A 12,121-nucleotide genomic window follows, 5' to 3' on the forward strand; every position below is an offset into this window, starting at 1 on the left:
TGGCTTTGGTGAAGGGATCTGGGGTCTGTTTTGAATAGAGACACCACTATCAGGGATACATTTTTGTCTTTCCGTTTCTGTCAGAGATATTCATTCATTTTCCCATCATTTGTTTCAGATCATGTAAAGAAAACAGATAAATAAACAAAGATATCTATCCCTGTCTGTTTGTTATTTATTTGTTTGACACTAGTGCATGGTTCCATATCCATAGATGGTAGCCTAGGTAGGCCTAATGTATTAGTCTACAGCCTGTTTCATACTGTATTACATTGTAGAAAATGAGTTGTAACTTCGATCTGTCATTTGGTATCTGAACGTTTATTTAGTGCATTTATTCATCCAATACAAGATCAGAACCTAATTCAAATTCCCAATGCAATAGATTTCCCACAGCAAAAAGTATTAAATTATAGTCGATTGTTATTCACAACAAAAGTGTGTGCACTGAGTACGCCTAACTTCTCAGCTGCAGTCTTTCACACACTGTACCCAGATTCACTTCTGCCGATGATGCAGGGAGGAATGTCAACCAGCCTCGACACCGGTGGCTTTGGGTTGTCGCAGGCAGACGGAACGTCATAATCCAATTAGCAGCACTAGTTGAGTTCGCTAACCCAATTAGCTAGCCTGGCCAACAACCGACTGCACTGCTAACTAAACTAAACGTGTGAGTGTTGTGTCATTTTTGAGACAGCAGTGAACAAGTCAAGGAGTGAAGCAACAACCCAGAGGGAAACCTTTCAGGTTATATCAACAACGTCATTGGTCATCTGACGGCAGGAAGGTGAATGGAGATTAGTTAGCTAGAACATTCTTAGCAGCACAAAATAGCAGCTAAATCAGCTCATCAAGGCTAATTTATCTGCAAGTGCGCTTTCTAAAATTTGTTTGGCCAAATGTACATATAAGATGCCATTATGCTGCTTAAGATATCTTAACTTTATTCAAGTATAGACTGTTAAATGAGAACTAGGGTAATAACTCTGTAGCTGGCTAACTGGACTAGCTAGTTTGCTCCAAACAAAGTTCCCCTTCGTTCTCTGTTCCAGGATGCTGACGCTACGTCGGATGCTAGCGAGCACAGGTGCGCACTCGGCCTCGGCGCAGCAGTGCGTCTCGCCTCATCTGGCCCAGCGCTACAGCACCGCAGCAAAGCAACAGGTAGCCTTCTATCAGCTAGTGTAGTTTAAAACCATTTCTGTTTTCGAGACTAGGCTACAGCTGCCTAGGTCTCCATCTAGCCTATTATCGTTACATAAATGGTTATGTTAGTGTGTTTATCTGGGTTGCTAGGAGAATCCAAAGAAGACTACATTTGGGCCCTTGAGTGATCAAGACCGAATTTTCACAAACTTGTATGGCCGTCATGACTGGAGGTAGTAACATCCCAAACTTAACATCACTGTGCACAGACACACTCTAGATACCATCAAATCTATGCACATACAGTACTCTTCTCTTCTTCACCATCCATAAAGTGTCCTTGTCTACTTGTCCCCTTCCCTCAACCTACCCGAGAATACATGATATGTGAAAACAATACATACATCAGGTACATAGGACTTATTAGGTGATAGTGGTCTATTTCAAACGGGATCTATATTTCCCATTGTGTCCCCAGTCTGAAGGGTGCTCTGCGTCGGGGTGACTGGTATAAGACTAAAGAGATCCTTCTGAAGGGGACAGACTGGATCCTGAATGAGGTCAAGGTGTCTGGTCTGAGAGGGAGAGGAGGAGCTGGCTTCCCCACCGGCATGAAGTGGGGCTTCATGAACAAACCCAGTGACGGCAGGTGAGAGAGAGAGAGAGAGGGGGGAGGGGGGGGGGGGGTGAGAGAGGGAGTGAGGGTGAGAGAGGGAGGGAGAGAGAGAGAGAGAGAGAGAGAGAGAGAATGTGTGTGTACAGTGGAACAAAAAAAGTATTTAGTCATCCACCAATTGTGCAAGTTCTCCCACTTAAAAAAGATGAGAGGCCTGTAATTGTCATCATAGGTACACTTCAACTATGACAGACAAAATGAGGAAAAAACATCCAGAAAATCACACTGTAGGATTAAAAATGAATTTATTTGCAAATGATGGTGGAAAATAAGTATTTGGTCACCTACAAACAAGCTAGATTTCTGGCTCTTCTTTAAGAGGCACCTCTATCCTCCACTCGTTACCTGTATTAATGGCACCTGTTTGAACTTGTTATCAGTATAAAAGACACCTGTCCACAACCTCAAACAGTCACACTTCAAACTCCACTATGGCCAAGACCAAAGAGCTTTTTTAAAATAGTTTTTTGCCCCACTGTTAGTGTGTAGGTGTAGTTTATGCTTTCAGTACTAGATTAATTCTCTGATCATTTTATTGGATGGACAACATGTCAGTTCATGTTGCAAGAGCTCTTATAGGTTGGAGGATATCCTCCGGAAGTTGTCATAATTACTGTGTAAGTCTATGGAAGGGGGTGAGAACCACGAGATTCCTATGTTTTATATTGAAGTCAATGTGCCCAGAGGATGACGGAAACTAGCTGTCCTCCAGGTGTGCCTTTGGCTCTACTCTACATAGTGCTGTTGAGGCTACAGTAGACCTTCATTGCAAAACATTGTGATTTAATAAATTATTTGGTGAGGTGAATATATTTAGTATAGTTGTATCTAAAAAGGACAACTTTTTAAATGTCTAACTATTTACATTTTTCTGAAATTCACTCTCCGTCCTATCCTGAGGAGCCTCCACTGGTGTGTAACATACAGTATCTGTGTCTGTGTATCTCAGACCTAAGTACCTGGTAGTGAATGCAGATGAAGGAGAGCCAGGGACGTGTAAGGACAGAGAGATCATGCGTCACGACCCTCACAAGCTGGTAGAGGGCTGCCTGGTGGCTGGGAGGGCCATGGGAGCCCACGCCGCTTACATCTACATCAGAGGAGAGTTCTACAACGAGTCCTCCAATACACAGGTCAGTTCTACAACGAGTCCTCCAATACACAGGTCAGTTCTACAACGAGTCCTCCAATACACAGGTCAGTTCTACAACGAGTTCTCCAATACACAGGTCAGTTCTACAACGAGTTCTCCAATACACAGGTCAGTTCTACAACGAGTCCTCCAATACACAGGTCAGTTCTACAACGAGTCCTCCAATACACAGGTCAGTTCTACAACGACTTCTCCAATACACAGGTCAGTTCTACAACGAGTCCTCCAATACACAGGTCAGTTCTACAATGAGTTCTCCAATACACAGGTCAGTTCTACAACGAGTCCTCCAATACACAGGTCAGTTCTACAACGAGTCCTCCAATACACAGGTCAGTTCTACAACGAGTCCTCCAATACACAGGTCAGTTCTACAACGAGTCCTCCAATACACAGGTCAGTTCTACAACGAGTCCTCCAATACACAGGTCAGTTCTACAACGAGTTCTCCAATACACAGGTCAGTTCTACAACGAGTCCTCCAATACACAGGTCAGTTCTACAACGAGTCCTCCAATACACAGGTCAGTTCTACAACGAGTCCTCCAATACACAGGTCAGTTCTACAACGAGTCCTCCAATACACAGGTCAGTTCTACAACGAGTCCTCCAATACACAGGTCAGTTCTACGAGTCCTCCAATACACAGGTCAGTTCTACAACGAGTTCTCCAATACACAGGTCAGTTATACAACGAGTCCTCCAATACACAGGTCAGTTCTACAACGAGTTCTCCAATACACAGGTCAGTTCTACAACGAGTTCTCCAATACACAGGTCAGTTCTACAACGAGTCCTCCAATACACAGGTCAGTTCTACAACGAGTCCTCCAATACACAGGTCAGTTCTACAACGAGTCCTCCAATACACAGGTCAGTTCTACAACGAGTTCTCCAATACACAGGTCAGTTCTACAACGAGTTCTCCAATACACAGGTCAGAGTTCTACAACGAGTTCTCCAATACACAGGTCAGAGTTCTACAGCAAGTACTCCAATACACAAGTCAGACTACCTGCTTAGGCTGGCTGGAGTCCTGTCCTCTCCTGTCTCCTCAACAAACGAGTACACACACACACACACACTTACAGTATGTCCTGACCACCAGGTGGCGATAAACGAGGCGTATGCAGCAGGGTTGATAGGCAAGAACGCGTGTGGCTCTGGGTACGACTTTGATGTGTTTGTGATGCGGGGGGCAGGAGCCTACATCTGTGGGGAGGAGACGGCCCTCATCGAGTCCCTGGAGGGCAAGCAGGGGAAACCCAGACTCAAACCACCCTTCCCCGCTGACATAGGTGAGGAAATTACCTACCACCTTTGGATGTACCTAAATCTCACCAAAAATAAACTATCAAAATAATGATAATATGGTCTACCAAAGCCCTAACGGAAAAACCACATGATTTCACATGTGGAAAATGTGTAGTTTCATGTTATCACGTTGCTTTACATGTTGTCACGTTATCACATTAACTTGGTTCATGTACACTTCCCTTTCGGAAAAAATCACATTGCATTACTGACAGTTCAGTTGTTTTCTGTAGACTATATTGTGAAAATAAATGCTCTTCTTAATGACTTTCCCTCAATGTACCACCTTGTCTTTGGGTCTCCAGGGGTGTTCGGATGCCCAACAACAGTTGCTAATGTGGAGACGGTTGCCGTGGCGCCTGCTATCTGTCGTCGAGGTGGAGCGTGGTTTGCGAGCTTCGGGAGAGAGAGGAATGCTGGGACAAAGCTGTTCAACATCTCTGGTCACGTAAACACTCCGTGCACAGTAGAGGAAGAGATGTCCATTCCTCTCAGAGAACTCATAGACAGACACGCAGGTGTGTGTGTTCGTGCAAGTATTAGTGTGACAAGTTTTCTAGTACTGTCTGTATTTGTGTTACTGTGTGTGTATCCAAGAGGGGGTTTGTGTATTAGTGTGTATATTATTGGTGCTGCTGATATTTGTGCACCTGACCCTCCTCTCGTCTCTGATTGGTGCAGGAGGTGTGAGGGGCGGCTGGGACAACCTACTGGGAGTGATCCCTGGAGGCTCCTCCACACCCATTATCCCTCGCTCTGTGTGTGATGATGTCATGATGGATTTTGATGACCTCGTCCGTGCAGAGTCCGCTCTGGGCACCGCCGCCGTCATCGTCATGGACAAATCTGTAAGAACGCACTCTATTTACTTTATATTGATTAACATTATATTTAAGACACATCAAACTAAACAAATAGTTGCATCTATTCCTCCAGACTGATGTAATCAGAGCCATCGCCCGTCTGGTTGAGTTCTATAAACATGAGAGCTGTGGCCAGTGCACCCCCTGCAGGGAAGGTAAGGAACTACACAGTCTTTATAATTGAATGTCCACGGGTTTTGCTCCTACCTAGCTTATTGCTCAAACATAAAACCCCATCCCACTTCTGATAATCTGATATCTGAGTGCCACAAAAATGACTGGGTGGATAAGTTGATCTCATCTCTCTCTCCCTATTTCGTTCTATCCCCTCGCCCCCACCAGGAGTGGACTGGATGGATAAGATGATGTGGCGGTTTGTGCGTGGCGACGCGGCCAACTCTGAGATTGATATGATCTGGGAGCTGAGTAAACAGATTGAGGGCCATACCATCTGTGCCCTGGGGGACGGAGCTGCATGGCCTGTACAGGTGAGTACTGGGGGACGGAGCTGCATGGCCTGTACAGGTGAGACTACTGGGGGACGGAGCTGCATGGCCTGGACAGGTGAGACTACTGGGGGACGGGGCTGCATGGCCTGTACAGGTGAAACTACTGGGGGACGGGGCTGCATGGCCTGTACAGGTGAGACTACTGGGGGACGGGGCTGCATGGCCTGTACAGGTGAGACTACTGGGGGACGGAGCTGCATGGCCTGTACAGGTGAGACTACTGGGGGACGGAGCTGCATGGCCTGTACAGGTGAGACTACTGGGGACGGAGCTGCATGGCCTGGACAGGTGAGACTACTGGGGGACGGGGCTGCATGGCCTGTACAGGTGAAACTACTGGGGGACGGGGCTGCATGGCCTGTACAGGTGAGACTACTGGGGGACGGGGCTGCATGGCCTGTACAGGTGAGACTACTGGGGGACGGAGCTGCATGGCCTGTACAGGTGAGACTACTGGGGGACGGAGCTGCATGGCCTGTACAGGTGAGACTACTGGGGGACGGAGCTGCATGGCCTGTACATGTGAGACTACTGGGGGACGGAGCTGCATGGCCTGTACAGGTGAGACCTCTGGGGGACGGAGTTGCATGGCCTGTACAGGTGAGACTACTGGGGGACGGAGTTGCATGGCCTGTACAGGTGAGACCTCTGGGGGACGGAGTTGCATGGCCTGTACAGGTGAGACCTCTGGAGGACTGAGTTGCATGGCCTGTACAGGTGAGACTACTGGGGGACGGAGCTGCATGGCCTGTACAGGTGAGACTACTGGGGGACGGAGTTGCATGGCCTGTACAGGTGAGACCTCTGGGGGACTGAGTTGCATGGCCTGTACAGGTGAGACTACTGGGGGACGGAGCTGCATGGCCTGTACAGGTGAGACTACTGGGGGACGGAGTTGCATGGCCTGTACAGGTGAGACTACTGGGGGACGGAGCTGCATGGCCTGTACAGGTGAGACCTCTGGGGGACGGAGTTGCATGGCCTGTACAGGTGAGACTACTGGGGGACGGAGCTGCATGGCCTGTACAGGTGAGACCTCTGGGGGACGGAGCTGCATGGCCTGTGACTACTTGGGTCAGAGTTTAGATAGAAACAAGTGAGACTACTGGGGTCAGGTTAGTTAGGAACAGGTGAGACTACTGGGGTCAGAGGTTAGATAGGTGAGACTACTAGGGGACAGGGCTGCATGGCCTGCACAGGTGAGACTACTGGGGGACGGGGCTGCATGGCCTATACAGGTGAGACTACTGGGGGACGGGGCTGCATGGCCTGTACAGGTGAGACTACTGAGGGACGGAGCTGCATGGCCTGTACAGGTGAGACTACTGGGGGACGGAGCTGCATGGCCTGTACAAGTGAGACTACTGGGGGACGGGGCTGCATGGCCTGTACAGGTGAGACCTCTGGGGGACGGGGCTGCATGGCCTGTACTACTTGGGTCAGAGGTTAGATAGAAACAAGTGACACTACTGGGGTCAGGTTAGTTAGGAACAGGTGAGTCTGCTGGGGTCAGAGGTTAGACAAGTGAGACTATTGGAGTTGGAGAAACTGTTGAAGTAACACCCTGACCTCCTCTCGCTCCTCCTCCTCCCTCCCTCACTCCACCCTTCTTTTCCTTGTTTAGGGTCTGGTTCGCCACTTCCGTCCGGTCATGGAGAGCCGCATCTCGGAGTACCACAAGAAGAACCCTGCCAGGGAGGCTGACATTGAGATGATCTGAGACATATCAGACTGAGACTAAACTCCCTGCTCCTAACATCACTCCTCACTTCAAATCATTTCCATTGCTCAATGGCTGCTTCCGTTTTATTGGGTATTTACTGTATGTTAATGAACCTAGCACCTATTCAATACCGACCCACTTTGTTTGTTTTCATGCATGGTTGTTATTGTGTTCATGTATGTACTTCAGATAACCTCTGAATATACAAGGAAAGTGCACACACTAATAAAGTTCAATCAATCTGGTCTTGATTTTGTTGTTTTCTGTAGCCTATTCTATACTTTTATCATCTACAAACATCAAAAGAAGAGAAGAGGGGAGTCACTTTACATCATGTTTAATGACAGGTGAGAGGAACATTTGGGTGAATGCCTGTAGCCACCCAATGTGGACATGTGAGTTAATGCATGTACAGGTGTGTAAGTAGTACCTGTAACTGGGCTGTATTTGTGGTGACATTAGTGCAGTCCAGAGTTATTTCACTATCAGAAAAATCCCATCCTTCTTTCTAAACCAGCATGGAATGCCACTTTTGGTCTGTCTGAACACAGGAGTGCTGTAATAATGTAATATGCTATATAATATCACATTTATTTATATAGCCCTTCTTAGATCAGCTGATATCTCAAAGTGCTGTACAGAAACCTAGCCTAAAACCTCAACCAGCAAGCAATCCAGGTGTAGAAGCACGGTGGCTAGGAAAAACTCCCTAAACCTAGGAAGAAACCTAGAGAGGAACCAGGAAATGAGGGGTGGCCAGTCCTCTTCTGGCTGTGCCGGGTGGAGATTATAACAGAACATGTCCAAGATGTTTAAATGTTCATAAATGGCCTGCATGGTCAAATAATAATAATCACAGTGGTTGTCGAGGGTGAAATAAGTCAGCACCTCAGGAGTAAATGTCAGTTGGCTTTTCATATATATATATATTCTATTCAGCTCCTTCAATTGGCTGTCACTCTGCCCTCTAAAGACAAAATCATATGAAAATACTTTCTGATCCATACTGAATAAAAAACAAATTATCCAAAATGTTGTAATCAGTGGGATCAATTGAACAGCCTCCATTTTCTGCATTATCTGTCAGATCCTCTGTCTCACTGGCTGTCACTCTGGCCCCCATGGCTGACAGTTATGCTGCTTGGACTAGAATTACAGGAAATATATATACAGTGTTCAATTTGATAGAGAATAATGAAAACACAATTCTGTAGATATTTTCCGGCGTGGTCTCAGAGCACTTCGTATTATTCTGTACGTATATTCGAAACCCTCCATTTAGAATGATATGTTAAATTCCGTATGGTATGTGTTAATCCATCATCCATTTCCTATGTTATGAATTCATACAATATGTTCTGAATTGCAATTCATACAATATGTTCCGAATTGCAATTCATAAAATTTGTCACAAATTTGCAAAACATACGAAATTGTAAAACTTAGGAAATGTTACTAATTCCAAATTGTTGTTGCTAGCGTTAGCTAGGTGGGTAGGTGGCTAAAGCTAACATTAGCTAGCACTAGGGGTTAGTTTAAAGGGTTAGGAGAAGGATTAGCTAAAAAGGTTACATTTAGGATTAGGGGAAGGTTTGGCTAACATGGTAAGTAGTTGCAAAGTAGCTACAAAGTAGTAAGTAGTTGCAAAGTTGCTAAAATGCTAAAGTTGTCTGTGATGGGATTCAAACCGAAACCTTTCAGTTGTTAGACATTTGAGTTATACATACACCTACCCATTCACCCCAACCAACCACCCTCCTTTAATCTTTTCCTTAAATCACCTTCTAGCTTATGTAACCATACCAAACGTAACATATACTAATTTGAGTGTCCCAGATGTACATTTACTGTGTTGCATCTACTGTCGTGGCCAAAAGTTTTGAGAATGACACAAATATAAATTTTCACAAAGTCTGCTGCCTCAGTTTGTATGATGGCAATTTGCATATACTCCAGAATGTTATGAAGAGTGATCAGATGAATTGTAAATAATTGCAAAGTCCCTCTTTGCCATGCAAAAGAACTGAAACCCCAAAAACATTTCCGCTGCATTTCAGCCCTGCCACAAAAGGACCAGCTGACATCATGAAAGTGATTATCTCATTAACACAGGTGTGAGTGTTAACGAGGACAAGGCTGGAGATCACTCTGTCATGCTGAGTGTGTTCGAATTACAGACTGGACGCTTGAAAAGGAGGGTGGTGCTTGGAATCATTGTTCTTCCTCTGTTATTCATGGTTACCTGCAAGGAAACACGTTGCCGTCATCATTGCTTTGCACAAAAAGGGCTTCACAGGCAAGGATATTGCTGCCATTAAGATTGCACCTAAATCAACCATTTATCGGATCATCAAGAACTTCAAGGAGAGTGGTTCAATTGTTGTGACGAAGGCTTGAGGGCGCCTAAGAAAGTCCAGCAAGCGCCAGGACCTTCTCCTAAAGTTGATTCAGCTGCGGGATCGGGGCACCACCAGTACAGGGCTTGCTCAGGAATGGCAGCAGGCAGGTGTGAGTGCATCTGCACGCACAGTGAGGCAAAGACTTTTGGAGGATGGCCTGGTGTCAAGAAGGGCAGCAAAGAAGCCACTTCTCTCCAAGAAAAACATCAGGGAGAGACTGATATTCTGCAAAAGGTACAGGGATTGGACTGCTGAGGACTGGGGTAAAGTCATTTTCTCTGATCAATCCCCTTTCTGATTGTTTGGGGCATCCGGAAAAAAAGCTTGTCCGGAGAAGACAAGGTGAGCGCTACCATCAGTCCTGTGTCATGACAACAGTAAAGCATCCTGAGCATCATGTGTGGGGTTGCTTCTCAGCCAAGGGAGTGGGCTCACTCACAATTTTGCCTAAGAACACAGCCATGAATAAAGAATGGTACCAATACATCCTCAGAGAGCAACTTCACCCAACCATCCAGGAACAGTTTGGTGACGAACAATGTCTTTTCCAGCATGATGGAGCACCTTGCCACAAGGCAAAAGTGATAACTAAGTGGCTTGGGGAACAAAACATCGATATTTTGGGTCCATGGCCAGGAAACTTCCCAGACCTTAATCCCATTGAGAACTTGTGGTCAATCCTCAAGAGCGGGTGGACAAATAACAACCCACAAATTCTGACAAACTCCAAGCATTGATTACACAAGAATGGGCTGCCATCAGTCAGGATGTGGCCCAGAAGTTAATTGACAGCATGCCAGGGTGGATTGCAGGGGTCTTGAAAAAGAAGGGTCAACACTGAAAATATTGACTCTGCATCAATTTCATGTAATTGTCCATAAAATCATTTGACACTTATGAAATGCTTGTAATTATACCTCAGTATTCCATAGTAACATCTGACAAACATATCTAAAGATACCGAAGCAGCAAACTTTGTGGAACTTTTGGCCACGACTGTAGTCTGAGACCAGTTTGATATTTTCTCTATATCTCTATATTACCTGCATTCTCTATCTTCAGCTTCTCCACCTGGCTGTCACTCTGTCCTCCATTCCTAGAATATGATGCAAAAAGATACAAACAAACTGTTGATGTAAAAACACCACTTAGTTATTTGTCTCAGGTTACCTGCATTTTCTCTCTCCAGTTCCTCCACCTTGTTTTTGTGGAAGTGCAGTTCAGTCTGTCGTGGAAGATTCAGAATTTGTTGGTAACATATTTAAGATGTTTTATATTCATCAAATGTGTGTAAGTTACTTCTCATCAGAATGGTATTTTTGTATAATACTGTGGCAGGGTTGCAGTTATCTGAAGCAGATGGACCAACCTTTGATCTAAGAGGAAGCGAGCCGGGTGGATTCCACACCTCGAACTGAGTTTTTTTTTAAAGAAAAAGGTGAGCGAACCACACACAGATTTGAAGTCGAGTTTTTTAATTATGCCTGTTACGTATACTCTGAGCGTGAATTCCTTTGTAAGGAAGGCACCTTGGCGGCATAAGCAGGGCCAAATCAGAGGAGAGTAATCTGGGGGTTTTGTGGACTCAAAAGATCCTCTGCACTGTCCGGTTGCCAGTGACCAAGAGGCCTCCTGACGCTGAATTGATCACAGTGGGGATTTGGTGAGGTCTGTCGGGGTGATGGGCCAGGGTGACGGGCCAGGGTGACGGTGTGTTCTAGGTGAAACATGGCTCTTGGTGAAGCCCTATTGGAAGAAGGACCTCATTCTGTGTATCTGTGTGATTTGTCTAAGTGACCCTCAGATGTGGTGAATTCCAATTATTTTAAATGTGCTAGCCAGCTATGCCCTGGGTTACTCTGTGTGAGTCGGACCGTTCTGTGTGAGCGGAGTAGGGTTGACTCTGTGTGGGCAAAGCTTTTGATGTTCTGTGTGGACGTCAGAACAGTTCTATGTGAATATCTGACCAATCCTGTGTGGATGATCCTGAAAATTCTGTGTGAGTACCTAAGATTTTTGAAGTTGTATATGGATTCTGTGAATTATTTGAAATTATGATAAATGGTATGTGTGTATAAAGTAATGCGGAAAATTATTAGATACAATTTAAACCACCCATTCGTAGACGTACGTAGGTTTTGAGTTGGTATTTTAAATGGATAATTTGATAAAGATTAAGTTTTTAAGCACTATTAAAATAATCTACAACATCTGGGAAATTGAGCTCTAGAAACTGATTAGAGTGTGTCCACTTTTGGTTATCTTACCCTAACGATGTAACTATAGAATGCATATTGGATTATCTCCGTCTGGGTGAAACATGTTAAATTAAACTGCC

General features: G+C 45.4%; 1 protein-coding gene across 1 annotated transcript; it reads left to right on the plus strand.

The window, feature by feature from the left end:
- Positions 1 to 492: 492 nt before the first annotated feature.
- Positions 493 to 7,629, plus strand: LOC123997126 (NADH dehydrogenase [ubiquinone] flavoprotein 1, mitochondrial-like). The gene is made up of 11 exons (XM_046301199.1): positions 493 to 787; positions 1,053 to 1,164; positions 1,297 to 1,379; positions 1,625 to 1,795; positions 2,772 to 2,955; positions 4,084 to 4,273; positions 4,595 to 4,807; positions 4,971 to 5,137; positions 5,226 to 5,307; positions 5,495 to 5,640; positions 7,286 to 7,629. Exons 2-11 carry the CDS (start codon positions 1,054 to 1,056, stop codon positions 7,379 to 7,381), a joined length of 1,443 nt encoding a protein of 480 aa, XP_046157155.1. The 5' UTR covers positions 493 to 787; position 1,053; the 3' UTR covers positions 7,382 to 7,629.
- Positions 7,630 to 12,121: the final 4,492 nt, after the last annotated feature.

The sequence above is a fragment of the Oncorhynchus gorbuscha genome, linkage group LG15 (assembly GCF_021184085.1).
Source record: "Oncorhynchus gorbuscha isolate QuinsamMale2020 ecotype Even-year linkage group LG15, OgorEven_v1.0, whole genome shotgun sequence".
In the NCBI taxonomy this organism is placed as follows: Eukaryota; Metazoa; Chordata; class Actinopteri; order Salmoniformes; family Salmonidae; genus Oncorhynchus; species Oncorhynchus gorbuscha.